This window comes from Orbicella faveolata, unplaced genomic scaffold (assembly GCF_042242905.1).
Source record: "Orbicella faveolata isolate gen_17 unplaced genomic scaffold, um_ofav_v1 contig_1, whole genome shotgun sequence".
In the NCBI taxonomy this organism is placed as follows: Eukaryota; Metazoa; Cnidaria; class Anthozoa; order Scleractinia; family Merulinidae; genus Orbicella; species Orbicella faveolata.
The window spans coordinates 15995268-16017670 of record NW_028301536.1 but is presented as its reverse complement, the minus strand read 5'-3'; the positions used below and the strand labels follow the sequence as shown (position 1 = coordinate 16017670).

Below are 22403 nucleotides of genomic sequence, written 5' to 3'. Positions count from 1 at the left end.
CCGGCTTCGTCATGCAATCTTTCTTCTAAACGGAAGGCCTTCAAAACCCTTGTGATGTCCCTGAAAATTCGTGTTTATCCAAAATTTAATCGCCTTTGTATTTTGATATAAACTTATAAAAACAATACTTGGGACATGGGAGAATTTCAAAGCAGGAGTTGGGTGGGAGGACCTACGAGCTCGAACATTTCATTTTTGCCCGAGGAATGGGAATTTTGCGGGGAGGGGGAGAGGAGGTTGCCCGGGTGATGTTGAAGTTTCTAATTTAATGGTACGGTATCCCTATCTATCAGTTTTATCTATATTTCTTTATCAGTATATTTCCGTCCTTTCTTGTTTCTTTCCTTTTTTTACTGAAAATGCGATTCGTAGCGTAGAACAGCATGTCAGCATCCGGTTGCTTCTTCCTGTTTTCCCCATGTCACAGCAATGGAAGCGTTATTGGCAGCCAATGCGGAAAACGCTAGTTATCTTACTCTTTCAGCCTCTTGTCGTTTGATATGTAATGGTAACAGGACTGGGGGCATAGTCTAACATCTGGACTGGACCCTGGACTCTGGACTCTGGACTCTGGACTCCAGATTAAAAAAATTTTAAAAAATTTAAAAAATAAAATAAAATAAAAAATAAAAAGACAGGGTTTTTTGCCTCATGTCACGTGACGCTACCCCTAATCTTTTCATCTGAAAACATTTTCAGCCATCTTTAATAGTAATCTATAATCGGAAATGATCTTCAGGTAATAGAAAAAAATATGTGTGTGTGTTGAGGGGGTTAAGGAGGGGAGGGAAAGAAGGCATTAAGACGCCAGTTGGTACTTTTACAGCCAATGCCATCAAAATTGTTCTTAATTTGAAAATATGAATCTTGCAAAGCTCTTTATGTCTTTTCCTGGTCATCATGCTATAAATAATGGAATGAACATTTTTGAAAATAATTCTAGAATGATTTAATATTTTATCAGGAGTTGTTGGGGGTGTCGCTTCCCTTACTCATAGCTTTCTGGGTTATAGGAAACACTCCCTAATTCCATTTACCTTGAAAGATAAACACTTTTTGTTGTACAGGTAATAGAAACGTCACAAATGTTCTGTTTAAACTGGTGCATGCAGAGAAGAGGTGGTTACTACAATAAAGAAAATCATTCAGTTGACACCCAGAGCATGTGTACTGGTAAATATTGTAATCGTAAGCTAACGTATAGTGACGTTTTAATATTAAAACTGTTGCAATATATCCTACAACAATCATTTCTATGTGTTTTAGGGGTTTGCTTACAATCAGCAATTGTTTTCTGTCATCCACCCCTTTGCACCATAGATAAAAAAACAAAATACTTTGCCAAAAATGTGCATGCACCCTCCTTCCTCCACCCCACCCCCACCCCCACCCCCTCTGTTTTCATCTTATAATGAGGCAAAAACCCTGTGTTATAAACAAAAACCCCTATTTACAACCCAGACTTTGTCAGTATCTTTATTCAATATATATTTTTTATTTTTTCAATTTTATTTTTTAATTTTTATTTATTTATTTTAATTTTCTTACTTTGACAAAACTGCACGTGTACCCTCTTTCCTTGCCCCACCAGGAGGTGGTAGTGTTGTGTTACATTCCAGAAAACGGCTGTCATGTGACATGTGCCAAAAACCCGGCGGTGCCAACCTTGTACAATTTTAATTTTTGTTTCAGTTTAATTGATTAATTAATTAATTAATTTATTTTTTGATATTTTTTAATCTGGAGTCCAGAGTCCAGAGTCCAGAGTCCAGGGTCCAGGGTCCAGTCCAGGTTTTAGACTATGCCTAGGACTGGGTGGAGTCCAATTCGGTCGGTTATCATAAGAGTGATAACAAAATCGGATGACCGCGCAGCGGGAGTCCGATTTGTTTATCACGAGTATGATTATAGACCGAATTGGACGATACGAAGTCTTATTACCAATTAATCATAAAAATTACAATTTCTGAGAAAAGAAGAATAGCCAAGTTATGAAAGAAAGGGAAAATTTTCATTAAAATACCTACAAAGGAGGTGTAAACATCACGGTTAATTTTTCTCCTTTGCATTACAATGTAATCCAACGTGCATTCGAGGTAATTTCGGGCTAAAACTACAAAATAGTCCGAGATTGTCTCACATACATGCTAGATTTTATTGTAATGCAAATGAGCAAAGGTAACCGTGAAAAGGGCTATTTAGGTGCCAAAAACACAAAACCGCACGCACGCACGCACGTACGAAACTACAATTTTGAATGTGATTGGTTGATTTAAACTACAACTTTAAATGTGATTGGCTTATTGTGCTGTCCGATAATAAACTGTCCAATAACAAATTGTCCGATAACAACTTGGCAAGTGAATTAGTGGAAAATAGGAGTTTTTTAAGCCAATCACGATCGCGGAAATTGTAATTTTTATGATTAGGTTAGAAAAGCGTATCTGCCTATGTACAGGAAAAAGAAATTTAATTACTTGTAATTAATATAACAGAGTTTTCCCTCCTCGTCTGCAGTCCTTATAAAAACGACAAAAGATAAACAAGAAATTTGTTTACTGAACAATATCCTTTTAGTAATTAACTCAATTACTTTTAATTGTTTTTTAAATTGTCTTGCGATTTTTTCTTTAACTGCGTGGCACGCCTGGATATATAGGTTGTAAGACTAATGGGCTGCATAAATGATTCTGGCGTTTCTCCGCTCAGAATCCTCGCTATGACTTTGATTCTTATTGGTTACTAGAGAAGGTTCCAATGGTATTAGATAAAAGAAAACATGTCCGGCAAGATTATCATTTTTTTAATTCTTTAAATTCTTTGAATATTCAATTTTAAAACACCTAACTACATGATCATCGAGTTAACTCGAACTCGTTTCTCCTCGGCACCAACTTCGTCGCCAGAGCTTTAACCTTGAAATTTAATTTGGTAGGGGCAGAACGGAATAGCCTTAGGAACGAGGTTGCTTTGGCCCAGGGCCTGGCCATATAACTGACAAAAGTCTAAAGAGAAAGTCAGTGATACAGGCGGGCATCATTGACAACCATGCCAAAGCTTTAGCATCGTGTCCAATGACGTAGTGTGTCTGCGGATCACGTGACGTAAGAGCGTGAAGGACACTACTGACCACTCTGTCCATGCGCGGGGAGGTTACAATGTCGAACCGCTTCATGCTTTCCACACCTGTCCAGGAATAGAGATAAATTGCACATCAGATTAGCAAATAGATTCCACGTTGTCGTACGTCTGTGCAGTAATAGAAGACAGATGACGTCAAATGTGGTGAGAACAAAAAAGTGGCACACGAGGAGATAACCGAATGTGTCACTGATATGTTCTAACCACAATTTGACGTCTTCTGTGATCAGTTAGTGAACAGACGCACGGCAACATGGCATCTATTTGCTTTATATAACAAAGAAACAAAAAAATGTTGATGACGTCATCTATGTGTTTGTCTTCCAATTGATCAGTAGAAAGAACCAATAAAAATGCGAGAATTATCCAACTTATCATATAACAATATATCGCTCACTTCCTTTAACCCTTTTTATGTCGCTTACAAATTAAAGCCAAACCCTTTACGAAGTACAAAAAACTTTCGAACGCGGAAAACCATGCAACGAAGAATATTTAAAACTGCTTGATGTGACTGTTACTGGTTCTTTTTCTTAAGGAATGCACGTACTAGAACTCACTCTAAGTTCAGGGCCGCTACAGGCAAGGTCCAGCTAGTTTTGTTGGCGTGATCTGTTAGATTACCTCTTTGAAGTCCTTCGTTGCCTCCGTATTCCTGCTTCATTTCTTCGCTGAGTCCACTCCACAAGGACTGCCACTGTTCCGCTAAAATATCGCCACTCACCAGTTTAGTTTTGTGAGCTCCAGCCTCAATAATACTCACATGTACCCCCCAGGGGGACATTTCTCGCCTCAGGGCATCAGAAAAGGCTGAACAACCATATTTGGAGATGGTGTAGGCAGACAAATAGGGAAGAACTATTCGACCTGATAAAACCGAAACACTTCGTTATGAGCTTCCTACAAATATTTCCACGTAACTATACTCTGTGGCACTTGAAAATACCTCAGTTTTGGGTCATTTTTTATTCCAGCTGACAAGTCGTTCAAATTTTTTTCGTATTTAGAAATCTTCTTTGTTGAGGGAATTAAAGTAAGCTTGATTTTTCTGTCTTTTCTGATAGCTGGACAACGTTAAAGAATACTCCCTGGAACCAATTATGTTCAGAAAGACGCAGTGTACAGGTGTCATTCATGAGCAAACGACTAGTCACGTGAATGGGATCACGTGATTAGCCGATGCCAAGATCTTTTCCAGTCCCTTGCAAACCTCATTCTTGAGTTTCTAGTTTTCATTCAGTGACGACCTTACCCAAGATGCTTCCGATATTGACAATGCGTCCACGCGCTTTTTTTACCAATGGGAGAAAGGTTTGCGTGACAAATATCGCTCCCCAAAGATTAACATCTGCGATGCTTTTAAAACTGTCCAGCGGTTGCAACTCAATCATGCCCACCGATAGTTTTCCGGCATTGTTTACCAGTCCCCACAGTCCTGTGGAGTGAATGAAGTCGTCTAAATTACTACACATTGCCTGTGCACTTTTGGAATTGCTTGTCGAGCAATGAAGTTGTTGCTTTCTCGATCGACCAATTACATGGAGGTGGTCTATCCATCTATCTATCTATCTATCTATCTATCTATCTATCTATCTATCTATCTATCTACCTACCTATCTACCTATCTATCTATCTATCTATCTATCTATCTATCTATCTATCTATCTATCTATCTATCTATCTATCTATCTATCTACAGCAAATCGGCCATTGTTGTCTATACAGGGGACCTCTTCACTGGCATGGACTTTGACACTATATCTGTCTGTGTACAACCCCCGGGGGAGGGAGCACTGCCATATATGGGCTATATAGGTATGTGCCGCTGTGAAGGGTATGGTTTTCAAGCAGTTTACTCTAGGATAGGGTCTAAAATAGAATATCATTTTTCACAAAACTGACTGGTTGGTTGAAGATTTTATTTAGAGCAAGGAAACCAGGAATTGCCACTCCAAAATATAAAAAAATCAAATCGGCAAGTTTAAATTTACGCAAATCAGCCTCAACAGTGTCGGTAGATGGGGGGATTTGGGGAGTTTACTCTAGTATAGGTTAGCAAAATTCCGGAGCTGAACTAGCTCTGGTATAGGCTAAGGGTTCCAGGGTCCCAGCGGCACATCCCTACCCAGAAATTCCCAAAGTACCCCCCACCCGGGGTACAACCTCGGTTGTTCATGAAAAATGTTGATTTTAGCAATAGATAGAGGTTGAAAGTCAGCTAGTTAAGTCATTTAAGGTATATATGTGAAGGCGACGGTGTCGAACGCACTCATGATCTTTGATTACTACTAGTTTATTACATTTTCAGACAGCTTTGAGGATATCTTGTTGTAACCGCGGAAACGAGTGAGTCTAATGGTGACAGTGGTTATCACGCAAATTAAAAAAAAAAAAAGCCATCTAGGTGGATGAAAAAGGTAGCCGGGGAGGATTTACGGTCGTTTCGCCAACGAGTCGTTTCACCAACGACTCATTCCCCAACGTCTTACGTCGATTCGCCAACGTCCTAAGTCGCTTCGCCAACGTCCTACTGGTCAATTCGCCAACGTCAGATATCCAGTACGGTCATTGATCAAAGAGACCATATCTTCCTCTATTCTGGTACTCTCGAAGCATGGTGTCTCCTTGCACACCTGGCAACTCCAGTCGATTCCCTCACCAGACTGTACAGCGGCGCGGTACTGGGCTCGGGATATTCCAGTATCGCAGGTACGATGTTGCCATCGGTAGCAGCCTTCACATTGGAGGCCTTCCTGGCGCGGGCAAACGGAGAAGTTACACACGTTGCAGATATTCATGACGTTAAGTTGATCGAATTGAATTCAGTTGCTCTAAAGCGCGCATGAAGATCCAGTATTTTTTTTGGGGGGGGGGGGGGGAGGGGCTTTTATACTTATGGCATCGGATCAGAAAGGTAAGTGTGATAAAATTCACAGTTCTGATTGGTTAACGGGAAACATTCATATTCTAATAAGCCTAAAAACAAAAATCCCATAGACGACGCTAATTAAAATGCCACGCTAATTAGTGTCAATTGTAGTTTGACTTGTGACTTTTTCACATATTCTAAACAATAGCGAAGCTTTTGATTTTTTTTTTCAAACAGGAAAAGAAAGGTTAATTGCACACATTCGCGGGATAAATGAATGCTGAATACTGTTTAGATTTTTACTGAAGACTTTTTGACTCGTAGTTTTAGTAACATTCAAGCTGTATTGATTGTTATAAATCAGTTACGCTTCCTCCCCCCGTTAGTGTTCATACAAAAAAAAAATCTTAGAGGGAGGGGTAGCGTAGCAGAAAACTGTCGTCGCAATAATGAGGTGCTCTTGCATGGAAAATAATTCTGGGTGAGGGAATGAAATAAATGACAGCACACACAGGTGAAGGTAAACTTTTATTTAGACGTTGGCGAATTGACCAGTAGGACGTTGGCGAATCGACCTAAGACGTTGGCGAACGACCGGATACCGCCGGGGAGTGATTGAACGTCCCTTGGCGTACGAACACGACAGTTAAAATTAATGTCAGCAGAAACGAAATGGGTGAATATTATACGGGCATCTCTTAACCAGTAAAAGTAAAAGAGGAAGTCGAGTTCTTATTTCATCTCCTTGGCGGTCGTCATTTTATCCGTCACGCGATCCTTCAGAACGCTTACGTGATGACACAAACTATAGGCAATGAAAATTTCGACTCGTTGGCTTCCTGATTACGCTGGCATATGTCCATATCTCGCTACCTGAATGCAATTTTCGTGACCTTCAAGAGTTTAGTATGTATTGGAGAAAGATACTCAACCTCTACTGATCTTCGTGTCAGTTATGACTACATGTGATAAAAAAATATAGCCACTTAACAGCTTGTCAGTATAGATCTACATCCTGACTTACTATAACGACACATAAATGAGACAGACTTGTATGAGAAACTGCCTTAATAAGTGACTTCCTCGCTGAAACTAGAGTAAGCAATTATCACAATTTTGACATGCTGGCATGATTGAAGATTATATGTCAGTTAACGAGAAGGTAAGCGTACTGCAGGAGATGAATTGCGTGCGAAACTATCTCAGTTCTTTCAGCGCCGTCACGTAACGCGTAATGATGTAATATATATTGCCTGTAAGTTGCTTCTCTTTTACCGTCTGAACAGCTCACTGAGGTTCCGAATCAATTTTAAGCTTTTATTCCTTGACAGTCTTGCTATGTCCCGTCGATATGATTAGCATTTTATTGGTGTCGAATTAAAATATCGCGTCAGTAAGATTTTCGAGAATCCACTGCGCCAACTTTAAACGATCATTTCACTTCTATTACTCACATTAAATCAAATGATCAGAAGTCGAGTTTCACTGCGTAATCGTTCGCTTATCTAAGACTCGGCTATATATATCCAGAGGAGAGTATCAATACGGTTAAATTAATGCTTTTAAAACAGCTCCTTGATCGAGGACAAGCAACATGTTGCTCTTAAAATTATTGATCAAGAACAAGAAACTACATAGTGTCTCTTGTCAAAAATTACCTTCGTCCGCTGGAATCTCTTTCTTGACACTTTCAAAAACCTCTCTAACCTGATCAGCGTCTGTAACGTCCATACAGTAGGTCTTGACTCTGTTACTACAAACAGCTCTAACAGACTCCTCGCCAGCCTTTGTTCTGCAAGTCGCGATCACTCGAGCACCCAGCTGATCCAATTCCACGGCAATCTGCTTACCAAAGCCCGATCCGCTTCCGGTTATGAGAACATATCTGTTTCTTATGCCTTCTATTTTTCCCTGTCCTCCACGAAAGTACAGAAACAACCATCTTAAAATGTAGCATGTTGCTGCTGCGAAACACAGAATGACTACAGACGCCATGGTTTCGACCTCACGCAGCAGGGGAAAACAAAGACAGTGGAATCAATTTGTTCCTGATTGGTCTGGATCCCAGACGAACTCACCCAAAAACCACGGAGAGCAAGAATGATTTTAACAGCTGCGAAGAATTTTAAAGTTTCTAATTTATTCGTAAGTAACCGTATCAAGTGTCTCTCATCACCAAAAGCTGTAGATTAGCATAAAATTTACAATTGAATATGTTGACCTCAGTTTGTTCGAGCGTAAAAAAATTTAAAAGTAGATAGGTATTACGAAAACAAAACACTACAAATTAGCCATTGCTTTAGTTCTTTGTTGTCATTAATCAAATAACTCAGTTTTACAATTTAAACTCTTGGTCTTCGGCCATCGTGGCTTGATTAAAAATATAACACAAACTGATAAACATTTTAAAAACGTCAAGTTCATAAAATGCATGTTTTTAAAATGTTTATCACCGCTGTTTGTGTTACATTTTTACAATTTAAACTTTATAAAATGAACAGAGATATATGCATATACGTATATTAGCTCTCCTGTACATAAATATTCCACGGCTGAAAAAAACATTCTTCAAATCGACTTACTGCTTTAGTAAAGTAATTCGTAACTTAAGTGATAATTACAGTCTTTTCTTGTGAGAACCTTTTCATAAGTACGGTGTCGGTTGGTGCTGAGATTAACCCAAATGAACTACAAAGAAAACAGTCAGATTCGAATTCCTTACAAAGGTTGAACTTTGGTTTCTATCAGTTGTATTTTTTCATTTACAGCTATTGGAAGCTATGAGAAAAAACTTCCAAAGAATAAACGATTAAAAATGGTAACGGTAACTTCACTGAAAGGCTCAAAGAGCGAAGGAAAAAACTGTGAACGTTTGGCCTTAAAATTAGATGTGCTTTAATACAAAAAATTAAGAGTGTATCCTCAGCGGCGACCTTTGTAACATATTTGACCAAGAAAAGTCCATGCTGAGCTAGTCAGTGTTAAAGTAATTTTTGACTAAAAGAAAGTATTGATTTTCTCAATCCACGCAGCTCCTCTAGTGTTATCAGTAGTCAGTGGGTTGTACCGTTAACGTGACATTCAGGGACATCTTGGGCAGGCGGTGTCACGATTTTGAACGGGAAATCTTTGACGAGGAGATCTTGCAGCACTTCAGGCAGATGGGAACTTAGTTTCAATTGCCACGCGTCCCAGCCAATCACATATCGCTCCTTCGGAAACTGTGAGGTCAACGGCGACACAATCGCGTCGATCACGTGACTCACTTTATTGGAACCAGATTTGCACCAATCACGAAATCCCTGGATGGCTGAAATAAAACACATTTGTTAACAAGCAATTCTTCAGTCTGAAAGGCCAGTCACCCCTCCTATCTCACTGGCAAGGGGCACTGGTTAATACAACCTTGATCCCAGACTCTCTCTCCTTTACCTCACCGGAGACAACGGAGGCACGTTAGAGAGAGTCTGAGGTCGAGGTTGCGAACAATACTTTCACACAACTCAAGTTATAGTTCACAGCCTTCAGAAGCCCATTTTGTCCTAGAAGCCCATTCTCAATTTCAGACCAAAGGCGAAACTGAGTCTAAAATGACAAAATGTATGGCTCATATTTACACAGAAACAACCCAAAACCCATACCCTGTGGGGCGAAAATCCCTTCATAGCTTATAAAATTATAGGCAACTAAGTGCCCGCGGAAGTAAAGGGGACGCCCTCAAAATCAGCTAACTAGCCGATTTTAAAAGAGAGCTGTATGTCTTGGAGAGGTACGAAGCTAAAGTCTGCAACGCGACAAAAACTTACTATACTTTACCCTGCATTATTGTTCGACGTTAAGACAGAATTGAGTGTACTCCCGTTATGATGTTGGTCTTAATAGAACGTTCAGTCCAAAGGCCTGATATCAAGTAACTAGGGCGCATAGGCAGCAGTGCGACACGAGGGTGTCTGCGCCTGCGCTTCGCCTGCCGCTTGATCTCACTCCCAATTACTGGGGCACCTGCTGGGCAGGCTGGTAATGATTAGACAGCTCAACAATATTGAGAATCTTTCATGTACTGGTGGTTTTCTACATGTTCTGTGTTTTTCTAACAAAGAACACAAGCATGAAATTGTGACAACCGCTCTGAACAAAACAGCATGAAACCGGTTCCAAGGAAGGGAAAACTCTGCCTCGTCCGAAGGTACCACCCTTCACTGAGGAAATGTAATGGGAAACAGGGAACGGGGACATAAAACGTGAGTAAACCAAGTCAAACGTGGTTTTAGCATTGCTTGTGATTAGTTAAAAGAAACAACAGTATATTTCGTCATCGCTTACCGTTCTTAAGATATTCTTCGCCGTATTCCAGTCGTTTGTCTGATGGTAGGTTATCCCATAGTTCTTTTAAGCGAGATGCCAATAGTTCATCATTCAACATCGGAGTCTGCGTAGCACCAGGCTGAATAACGCTGACCTGCACTTCAAACGGGCGCATCTCGCGTCTCAAAGAATCCGCAAATGCCTCAACGCCATATTTGGTAATACAGTATGGAGAGAACGCTTGGGGCGAAACTACACCTAGAAGATATTAAAAAAATGTCTGGATAGGAGCCAAGTGACCAACTATGCGGCGCTTATCTCCGGTTTCTGTAGCATGAGGCGACCAGGAGTATTTCTACTCCCCCTGGATGGGATGCTAGTCCATCGCAGGGTCACCCCCCCAGCATTAAATTCTCTGGTGCTCATTTATACACCTGGGTGGAAAGAGGCACTGTGAAACTAAAGTGTCTTGCCGAAGAACACAACACAATGTCCCCAGCCAGGGATCGAACCCAGATCGCTAAATCCGGAGACGAGCGCTGTAACCATGAAGTCACCGCGCCCCCATATTAAAACAGAGCGATAATCAGTACCTAGAACTGGCATTAGGCTTACTTTTACTGAGTTTTTCGTTATTTTTGGAACTACAAAATACGCTGAAACTAGTAAGAAAAATTCACATGTTAACTTTGATCACCGTAAATTTAAATCTGGATATACTTCTGCTCTTTACTAACCATATTCATCAACGAGTGCTAAGTAGCGCATCATACCAGAAATTGGCTAATATTTAGTTCATTAAGCTGAAATTTTGACACCAAAGAGGTCTGCTCATTGGAAGCATCTTGTGGAGTTCGGCTGTTCCAAAATAAGCTATCGCTATTCGTCCCTGCAATTACCACGCTTGTAAAATTACTAAACAACTTCTTGCTACTATTCGTAGTAAGAAACGTGTTAGAATTAAAAAAGTTTCATTTGTTTCCACTTTTAGACGTTTATTCGTCTGATAAATGTGGTTTGTGGAAAACCCACCGATCAAATGGGCTTATCAAAATAGGCTGATTCGCTGTAGGAGTGAGTTCCTTTAAGAGCGTGTGCAACCTCGTTCCCAGGGTCTCGGAGCGGGAAGATTAGAGACCCCTGGGAACGAGGTTGGAGCGGGTGAAGGGTAAGAATGTTCATGTTCCATATAGGCCTCATTACTTAGGTCATCCTTCTCAAGCTATTTTCAGAGATGGTACCCAGTTCTGGATGGTTTCGTTGAGGACGCTGTGTGAAACGACCTGGACTGTCCACGAGAGAAAAATTCGCCTCACAGGATTGGCTAGTTCTAGACTCTCCTAAGAGTTCCGAAATCATATGGAGAATGGTCTGAAAATAACTTGACGGGGATAGCCTTAAAAGCAAAGGACTATATGGAGGATTATCTTTCTTACATTTCATCCTCGCTTGGTTTGTGTTTACCTGCTACGCTGCCGACAAACACGACGCGTCCCTTGGCCTTTTTTACCAGTGGTAGGAATGTCTTTGTCACGTCCATCACTCCCCACAAGTTAACATCTGCTACTTTCTTGAAATCAGCAAGTGGTACCCACTCTGCGGGTCCAATACTTAACATCCCAGCATTGTTGACCAGTCCCCATAGGCCTGAAGTAGAACGAAGGTTAATGTTATTCTATTCACTCAAAGGAAAAAATAAGTCCAGCTCTTTCGATTTCACTACAGATCTATTCCTTTTTTCCCACTATCATGGTAACAAGAATTAAGGAAATAAAATGTAAGCGCGCGTTGCGTTCTCCTTGTGAGTGTATAGCGAAAAACGTGAATCGTTTCACAGTGGAGCTGTCCGTTTCACAAACCCTGAAACATAACGAAATTCGTGATTAAGAGAACCCCTATTTTTACCATCCTAAATTTGTGACTTTGTCTGCCTCCTACACACAATCTACATCAAGAGTGGGGGTAACGATTCACCTAGTTGTACTACATGGATGCCCTGCGGAGCTTTGTGACACAACACAAGTTCACTCTTAAAACTTGTTCTCCTAATCTACTTTCTGGTACACGACACAAACACAGAGCTAGCATCCTTTCCTTGGTTATAACGCAATAAAAAGATGCTGCTCGTAGAAAATTGTGCAGAGACAACGATCAGGAACTAATTGGTGACAGTTTTCTGAAGTCAAATAATATCATTGTCTTTAATCTTCTCATGACCTTCGATCAAACGTTCTGTTTCTTTCTCAAAAGAACGCCTGATCGTCGGGTTAATTTCGTTGTCGTAACCAGACCACCCTGGAGAGTTGGTTGTATTCACAGGCTGAGGTTTCTTGTTTACAAAAGAATCCCCGCTCGTTCAAAATCATTTCCCCGGGCGGCAACGCTGATAGCCTGGCTAAAATATCAGTCTTCTCGCGCCCTCAGCCTAATCCCCCGGGCATGGAGAGTGTCTCTTCCAGGGATTAAGCTGAAGGCGGGAGACGACTGACATTTCAGACTTCAACGCTGCTGGAGTGGGTCACGAACAAGATCGTTGAAAGGTCTGAGTCATTTCGTAACAAAATGAGCATGAAATTAACTTTTCATACTTGATCTCGAACGATGACAGGTTGTCGTGGCATAGGCAGTCAAAAAGAAGCTCGAAGAAGAAGATCTGGTCATGATGCTTGAGAACTGATTGAGGTTCCGGAGACCGATTGCTTTCCAAACAAAAACATATAAGTTACTCATATACAACAACAGCGTTTGTTTTTTTATATATTCGATAATATCTAAACAAATCTAAATTAAACATCACGACTGAATTTCATCCCTGGATCTTTAACCTGTGAGCAAGCTCTTTCTTTACTCTGCTCGCAGACTACCGGAACTCGCTATTGAATAGTCGCTCTAAGTAAGCACATCATTTATCGGATAAAAGAGTTCTGTTTACCTGATTTGCCATCGAGAAGTTTCTTTACTTTTTGAAAGACTTCCTCTATATGTTGTGAGTTTGTCACATCCATCTGGAATGTTATCAGTTTGTCGCTCATCACCGATTTCAAACTCTGCTCTCCTTCTTTCGTTAAACAAGTCGCCAACACATGGACTCCCATCTTGTCCAGTTTCATGGCTGTTTCACGGCCGAAGCCCGAGTCGCAACCCGTGACTAGAACAAACTTTCCGTTTATATTCAAATTAACTTTGCGCGTCCACCAAGGTATCATCAAAACGACGATTAATGCAGCAATTGCTATCGTCATAATCACAAGCCACATGGCGGCGGACGAGAAATCTTTCGTTCCGGCGATGGTAGTTTTCGTCAGTCACAACTCACGAATTGAGATTACACAGAAACCGGCCTGTGAATACACAGGTTATCTGTAATTTGTGTGAAATATGACCACCCACAGCTGCAATATAGGTGCAGACAAGGTCACAAATTAAACCCTAGCTCACTGATGCCAGAAAATATGCTAATACTATAAAATTTCACAAGTTTAGAATTTTTGAGTCTAGTCTTTGGAGAAAAGTGCGCGGCTAAAACCGAATTCGTTCGTGCGTTCTTGTTCATTTTATATCAAAGCATGATGACTTTTTTTGCACTCGCCGAAGCGGCTAGTGCAATTTTTGAAAAACTCACTCGTGCAAATTAATTCCAAATTGAACTCGAAACCGTATGATTACCTATACTAATAGACCATTTTACAGTTGTCTGCTCAGTGACCTGGCCTTTGTATGACAGCAAGGCTAGAGTTGACCTTGTTTTGATACAGACCTCACTGCTTTGGTCATGTAAATGCACCTTGTTAGCATCAGAACAACTTGTTTTACACAACAAAAGCAGTGAGGTCTGTATCAAAACAAGGTCAACTCTAGCCTCGCTGCCATACAAAGGCCAGGTCACTGAACAGACAACTGTAAAATGGTCTATTGCATATACCGAACAATAACAGTTTTGTTTCTGGTCCTATGATATGCTTCAAGAAATTACCAGTAAATTTCTTGAAGGACCTTGTTATGGTGTTTCGAGGTTTTTATTCATACTGTATATTTTGTGGTTAAATTACTATACACCGAATCAAGTGATAAGTAAACTGACTTTCCAATTTTGTTTTGAGACTGAGTGTAAAAGTGTTTTTGATACTGTATGCAATGATATATTTTTTGATTGAAATATTTTGTAAAATATATAACAGTTCTGTTTATAGCCGTATCTATTAATTTGGTTCATGGTATCTCAATAATTTTTTTCCACATTACATCATCATATTTTCCTTGCACTGCTAAACTTCCAGACTTCCAACTGACTGCTACACTTCCAAATGCACACTAACAGACTTCCATACTGCCACAGTAACTCGGACTCTCACAAGTGAGGGAGTAAAATTATGAAGCCGGACTTATGTGCCCTTATTATGCGGTCAAAATTATCCAAATACATGCAATAATTATGGTATAATTTCTTGATTTTACAATCCTCTCTGATGACGCGTTCTACGCTCTTCTACCCGAAGAAAAAGCCGAAACCAGTGCAGTGTCTCTTTTCGCTCGTCTTCTGCGACGCCCGCGCTACTCGCGGCTCGAGGCTTCGCCGCTTGCCTCTGTTCGTTTGCACTCTTCCCCGCGGGTTTTTTGAGCAAAAGAGAGACTGCTCGCAGTCTATAACAGGCTGTAGCTTGCCTGTAAGGCGTGTGGAACGTGGAGATGAGGAAAGTGAACGGCGGGGATTTGGAAAGAAAATTAAATTAGACTGATCAATGTGACGTACGTTGAGTTGCATATGGGTGCGATCTACATGGCAGGACTAATAGACTGAAAACTGAAAAAAGAGCACGAAATAGTTTAGCCCTTTTGCGTCGCTACCTATCTTATGGTTCCGGCGGATCGAAGTGAGGGGGACGGGGAGGACGGGGAGTAAAATACAAGCTGCCGTGAAGGTCCGAATATTTTTGTCCCCTTCCCCTTTCAGTAGAGTCCAAATTGACCGCGGTGCTCCCCCCCCTCCTTTTGAGCACCTCTAAAGTTTACAAACCGTGCTTGATAAATCAACAAATACGGTACGTAGGGGAAATTTTTGATTTCCAAATAAACACTGCTCCTTGTGCCATGATGTAATTTTAGCGAAACCACAACTCACATGGTTTATGGTAATTGTAATTACTGGTTTATGCATGCTAAGAGACTATCATCGTCTCTCGTTTATATACACAGACGCCTATTTCTTGTGGTGCATTAACATGCAAAGTATGAAAACTTTGACAAGCAAAACAGTTTGCTGCTTTGTCCAATTATTGCGATGCAACAACGGATAAAAGATTTACCATACGAAAAAAAGTTTTCAATCTTACCTGATTTGCCACCAAGAAGTTTATTCACTCTGCAGAAGACTTCCTCTATCTGTTGTGAGTCTGTCGCATTCATCTGGAATGTTTTCAATTTATCGCTCGTCGCCGATTTTAAACTTTGCTCTCCTTCTTTCGTTAAACAAGTCGCCAACACACAGACACCCATCTTGTCCAGTTTAATGGCTGTTTCACGACCGAAGCCCGAGTCGCAGCCCGTTATCAGAACAAACTTTCCTTTTACATTCAAATTGGCTTTGTTTGTCGTCAACGAAAATCGCAAAATGATTAAAAGCGTGGAAAATGCAACCACCGCTATCGCGATAGCAACTAGCAACATAACTTGAGAAATTCTCCTCCACTCTGTGATAAGCGTCTAAAATGACTATAACAGATAGATCTAAGTGATCAGCAGAAATGAGCAAAAACTCACAAAATGCGTGACACTATGACGATAAACTAAATATAGGGCTCTTGAAACTGTCAAATAGTAGCTGGTTGACCATAAGCGTTTGGCCTGCGGGCTTAGCCGCCCTTCTTCAGTATATAAAATGAGCGATATCTGATCGGTATTGACATTGATGATGATCATGATATTGGTAGACGTTGCCCGCCGGCAAAATTGTAGGCCGCCCTTGCTCTTCGTGGAATTTCAAGAAAAAACCGATTGAACACGATCAGACGTTTCGAATGAGGGCAAATAAGAGTCACAGTCAAATGCCTTTCAGTGTATTTAAAATACAAACAGTGTATGTAACCCCTGACAAACAAAGACGCAAAACGAAAGTTCTGCTCGGCTTCTGTAAACATCGCTGGTTATCCTGATATGTTGCGGACGTGCTTCTGCCACCAAGTAAATAGCACGCTTTAAAGCCTACCGACGTGCTTTTTGTTGACAAAAGACTGAATTTCTTTCTTGGCCGTACCCAAATTCGCAATAAACCAATGCGAGGGCGTCTCTTCTGTGCTAACAGGCTGTCTTATCGCGGGAACACCAGGAAAATTTCCCGCGATTGTGCACTCGCTGACTAATATTGTCGAATTCTTGGCCGAATCAGTTCAACTGCGTTTTGGCACACGGAACACAAACCATGGCCCGATCAAATTGGCTCTATATACTGCATTAAACTTTAAAAGTACATTCGCGTGTATTCTGTAAAAGTTCAGTTTGCTGTTGTCCTACAATAGGCTGCCCTTCTTCCCTTTTTTCCCCTCGCGCTGCTCTTTTGGCAAAGTTACTCTCTGCTCTCTTGTATCGATTTTGCGTTTGTTTTTTCGTTGGTGCGTTTGTCACCCCTGCTTGTCTCAGAAACCCAAACAAGAGAGGCATACTCGGAGTCTTCTCCAGCTATGAAAGCTAGGCTTCAAGAAAGGCGGCTGAAGAGAAATGTTTCACAAAATAGGGCGAAGCGTAAACGTGAGTGCCAAGTTCAAGACGGTGAAGACATCTCGCGTGTCATACATCATGTTCGTGTAAAAAGTACCCATGCCAAGAGAGTTATGAAATATTCATTAGAGTTATATTGCTCAATTAAAAACCTTTTTTAGTCTGAAGTGCTTTCAAGTTATATTTTGAGATTTAATAGCCAAAGTCAAAAACAGTATTGATAACTTATTTTATTATATCTCTCAGTTAGTACGCGAGCTGTGATTGGTCAGTTTAGCAACAACAACAGTTTATTTCTACTACTGTAAACAACTAAAAGAATTTACAAGATCATAATTACAAATAAATAAATTTTAGCGGGCCGTACTCTCCTGTACGGCCCGCTAAAATTTAAAGTTGGTTTTGTTGCCAAACTGTTTCGTGATTTATCGACGAGTGTTCTTAACTTTTATAGTAAGTGAAAGTTTAAAACTTTTTTATACTCTAAATTATGTAATAAAGCGTGCTGACGACTTAAAAACAGTTTCAAACTGACTCGTGTTGCTTTCGAGGTGCGTCAGAAATTTGAAGCCTTTCCGAGTCCGCGTGATTCCGAACCCGTCAGGCACACAGTACAGATATAATAAATGATATCTTCCTAACCTCGTTTTCTCGGTTCGTACTGTAAGTTACTGATCCTCGTTTTTTCCCCCTTCGATTTATGACCCGCGCTTGGGCCATAAATCGAAGGGGAAAAACCTCGGTCCGTAACTTACTATACGGACCGAGAAAACGAGGTTAGTAAGAGATATTACATTTCGAAACTGAATTCAACGTTACGTTGATATGCTCATGATGGGTTAGCTTCATCCTGTTTAATTCTGATTAGCTTTCGGGCTAAATATCCTCATTAATTAAGGCCCAAACACGTTATTTTCTCATATCAATATCCACAGCACTATATATGTTATGCACACAAGGCTTATAAAGTATTTTGCAATTTTGAGAGGCCTTCCTATAAACAGTGGGCGTGTTTCTGTAAGTAATTTATGTCTGTACAGAATAGTTTCAGTAATGTTACAAACTATAATTAACTATCCCTGAAGTCTACTTAACAAATGGAAAACGCCATAGCGTGTACTATTGAGTTATGGATGCACGCGGGAGGTTGCTAAGCACGAAAGAAGCGTAAGAGTCGCACGAGGCGATAACCGAGTGCGACTCTAGCTTCTTGAGTGCTTAGCAAACCTCCCAAGTGCATCTATAACTCAATAGTGCACGCTATGGCGTTTACCATTTGTTTTATAACATAACATTGAGACATTGGAACAACAGAAGTCCTTTTATTGAGCTACATCACAAAAAAATGTTCGTGTAGTCTTACATGACAAGAGAAAACAAGCGCGCGAAAATTCATTCATGACAACCGACTGCACACCAGTAGCTCGATAAAGTTTCATCTTCAGACAACTGTGAAGACAGTTTCGCATTTCTGGCAGAAGAACGTCGGCCATTACTTTGGAAACAATGTCTGTCAAAAGATTTGCTTTGTAAACATTAGCACACACGTCAGCAGCGTACACCCATGGGCAAATAGTAGATGCTAAATTAACCAACCAGGGCTAGCGCTTTGCTTTAGTTATGTTATAAAAGTGCTTAGCACGCACTTAAAATTCTCTCGAGTCACCCGCATAAAGCACGCGTAACGTTTCAATTTTAAAAAGTTTTTAAATCGCGCGTAACATAAGCGGTTTCTCAACTGATGAAGCAGGGCGCTTATATGTTTCCGCCCTGGATAAAGGCTTAAGAGTTAGCCGAAACGTCTTGCTAAAATATACAAGTCAGTGACAAAAAACGGCACTTTTATCGATTATGTCATCTCCTGACTACACTTACTCAATTTTTAAGGGTTAAATTCTCGTGATATAAATAGAGAATGCACGCGCATAATAATTCTTGGTACATTTCTGACTTGGAAAACACCACATTTTTGCCGCGAATCGGGAGACTGGAAAAACATTACTGAAAAACTAGAAATAATATATCATTATACACCGCAGAGAATATCTGTACAATATACTTAAGACCAATTGTCCGTCTGGACGAACTCGGGCAAACATTTGTAGTTCGTCTGGTTATGCGTCTTTTAATAGTATAAAGACGGGCACAAGGCGTATTCATGCGTCTAGACGAACTATCTCTCCTAGTTCGTCGTTCAAGACGAATTTCGAAGTATAGTTCGTCTAGACGCATAATACGTCTTGTGCCCGTCTTTATACTAAAGACGCATAACCAGACGAACTACAAATGTTCGCCCAAGTTCGTCCAGACGGATAATGCGTCTTTAGTATAAAAACGGCCATTGTTTCGTTGCTAGTATAAAGTGCGTGAAAATTAAGTTTTGTCGCGTCTGAAATCTGGCGATTTACTCCAAGGCTATTGATGTATAATACAAAGCTAACTCAATGAGAAATAAACAATAAAAAAAAAACAATTGCTTGAAGAAATAAGCTCATAACTCCATTTAATGCACGTTAGCATATTTCTCGTTCAGACATTTCGGAAAAAGAAATCAGCGATGAAAGTGGGCAAAAATGAAATGAAGATAAACAGTTTTCCATCAAGGCCAACAGAATAGCGCGTTTGAGGTCGTTGCGAAGTCAGGGCATCGATTCTAGCGTTTACAACTTTAGAAGTTTCTGAAGAAGCCATCCTGCAGGATTTACTGACACCCTGTTTTATTGTTGAAAAAAGTGAAAAGAAATGCCATTAAGAAACTCAGTGATCTGTTAGCTCAGGTAATCAACCTTATATGACAGCTTATAGCCTTACGATGTGCTCACACCGGGCTGATAAACACGTAGTCTAATCACTAATTAAGGCAGACTCTGGGAACAAGATTGAACAATACAACCAGGTAATTGACTATATATGCCAAATGTCATTCCTCTGGCCCTGCTCAGACAGTTCCTAGACATTTCTGGAATAGTAATAATTTTGTTTACTTAAACTCTGCACATTTGCTGCACGGTTCCATTTCAAAATGTAGGGGGAAAACGCGTAAGGCTAAAATATGTACCCTGCAATCCTACATATTTTGGAAAGTATGTTTGGCGCACATCACCGTACCTTGACCCGAGGGCAATCGTTCCTTTACTTGCTCGTAGAGGATTTTTATCTGCTGTGAATTAGTAACATCTAACTGGAAAGTTTTCAATTTGTCGCTTAGGTATTGGAACGTACAGCCCCCAGGAAGGTATTCACAAAGTGTCAAGATTGTTTTACAGGAAATTACAACTCATCACAGGACATCACAGGGCATCACAAGGCATCACAAGGCATCGCAAGGCATCACAAGGCATCACAAGGCATCACAAGGCATCACAAAGATTTTGACAAGAAAATTTTAGAGAACAGTGTGCTTAGTCAGGCGTTTGAACAGACGTCCGATGACAAGATGATAGAGATGAGATGATACGTGAATCACGTGACCTACTTGCGTGATGTGTGATGCGTCACAAAATAGTTTGCTCACTGCATGCGTCCTAAATCGGGCATCAGATGGCTATTCGGGAGCTTTCAGCGGTAGGCGTCGACAAAACCAGGATCGGACCGGACCGGATCACGGATCAGATCACGGACCGGATCACGGATCGGATCACGGATCGGATCACGGATCGGATCACGGATCGGATCACAGTTCAGATCGCAGGAAAAAAAAACAAAGTTTTAAAGAAAAAAAAATCCCCCCAAAAAATCAAATCGTTTATAAGATAATAATAAACAAAAAATAAAAGTGGAAGACTGAAATATGTTAAATGAAAATAAGAATCCCGAATTTGACACAATGACATGCTAATTACAGAGAATGACAAGAGCTGAGGTCATTTAAAAAGCCACATAACCGCTTAATTTACGACGAGTTTAAATTGTAATGAACAGGCAGATGTAGTTATATTTGAACGTTAGTTGGCTCGAAGCTTGCGTGAACCTCCCATTCTCGTTTTTGAAATTGTTGTTCGCATCGGTAGCTGATTCTTGGCTACATTTTCGTATCAGATGTGAGCGTTACAGTTGGTGTTACAGTTGATGAGAAATCTTAAGTACGAAAACTTATGGACATGGCTTGCTTTAAAGGAGCTACGTCACGATTTGCGCGTCTTGAAAAAACTAGCCTAGTTTTTCAAGTTCGTCATTTGCAGTCCTCGTTAATCTTTGCCATCCTTAACGATCCTCATTCCGTTTTGATTTGTTCTTGCCTCTTAAGTGTTTTCTATCCTAGAACACGATCATTTTAAGGTTTTATTCTATTTAAAGGCAACTCTTTACAACCCTAAAATGACTCTAAAAATCGTGACGTAACTCCTGAAATGTTGTTTATTCTCGGGTTGCGTTATCGTTCACACTATCCATGTTATTCCTATAATTTTTTGTAACACAGCTATATTTCCTTGAAATACAAATGGTTTGTTTCGTTTTATTCCAGTGCAAAGTATCGTATTCCAAACTCACATCTTGTAAAAGTATAGACTTGTCTCAAAAACAGAAATTGTTTGAAATCATCAGGTGTATAATTTTTTTAGTGTTTTTAGTTTTTGTGTTTCGATTCATACGTTCGTCCTATTATTACCATGCTGACTCGTTTTATGACAGTTTACCTTTGATGCAAGTGAATATACGAAATATCATTTATCTGAACTGCAGAGAAAGATATGAAGACATGATTGATCATCGCAATTATACACACAACTTAAGCAGTCGTGAAATTAAAGCCTGAAAAAAAATTCAGGCCTGAACAGGACTTGAACCCATGACCTCTGCGATACCGGTGCAGCGTTCTACCAAATGAGCTATCAAGCCAACTGGGAGTTGGTCACATTGTGAGTTCGTAATATACCCGTAGATGGTGAAGAGTGTAAGTGAATATACGAAATATCATATAGTTGAACTGCGGAGAAAGATATGAAGACATGATTGATCATCGCAATCAAAACCCAACAACCTGAAAAAAATTCATCTGTGACCAGCTCCCAGTTGGCTTGATATTATAAAAGAATAAAGGAATATCACACCTGAATTAAATAAAACGTTCTGCTCACAGTAGTCACTCTAGTGTAATTTGCTTAACAAAATTTTGAAGTTTGAATTTTTTTCCTTGATCCGATCCGTGATCCGGTCCGATCCTGGTTTTGTCAACGCCGTTCAGCGGTGATTATTAACCTCGATCTCATGGTTCAATTTGTATCATTCTACACTTTCACCCATTGGCCCCCTACTGAACACCTATAAAATCAATGGGGACATGAAAATTTTAAAAGCCCAAAATTTCATATATATTCATTCATTCAAGTTCATTAATAAATAGACCAATTTCAGTATATTAACATTCAGCCTAAAA

General features: G+C 40.2%; 2 protein-coding genes across 4 annotated transcripts; both read right to left on the bottom strand.

The window, feature by feature from the left end:
• Positions 1–2787: 2787 nt before the first annotated feature.
• Positions 2788–8052, bottom strand: LOC110050035 (dehydrogenase/reductase SDR family member 9-like). Its single transcript, XM_020755905.2, has 4 exons — positions 7669–8052; positions 4394–4576; positions 3766–4008; positions 2788–3186 (listed from the first exon to the last, which is right to left on the bottom strand). Exons 1-4 carry the CDS (start codon positions 8003–8005, stop codon positions 2954–2956), a joined length of 996 nt encoding a protein of 331 aa, XP_020611564.1. The 5' UTR covers positions 8006–8052; the 3' UTR covers positions 2788–2953.
• Positions 8053–8297: 245 nt separating this feature from the next.
• On the bottom strand, positions 8298–17107 carry LOC110050018 (short-chain dehydrogenase/reductase family 9C member 7-like). 3 transcript variants are annotated; one of them, XM_089292114.1, is made up of 5 exons: positions 13248–14018; positions 12904–13014; positions 11780–11962; positions 10334–10573; positions 8298–9320 (listed from the first exon to the last, which is right to left on the bottom strand). In XM_089292114.1, exons 1-5 carry the CDS (start codon positions 13570–13572, stop codon positions 9064–9066), a joined length of 1116 nt encoding a protein of 371 aa, XP_089148240.1. In that variant the 5' UTR covers positions 13573–14018; the 3' UTR covers positions 8298–9063. The 3 variants fall into 3 exon arrangements, with proteins under 3 accessions (XP_089148240.1, XP_020611545.1, XP_020611552.1); XM_020755886.2 differs by lacking the exons at positions 12904–13014; positions 13248–14018 and adding an exon at positions 15646–17107; XM_020755893.2 differs by lacking the exon at positions 12904–13014 and having other exon boundaries at positions 13248–14015.
• Positions 17108–22403: the final 5296 nt, after the last annotated feature.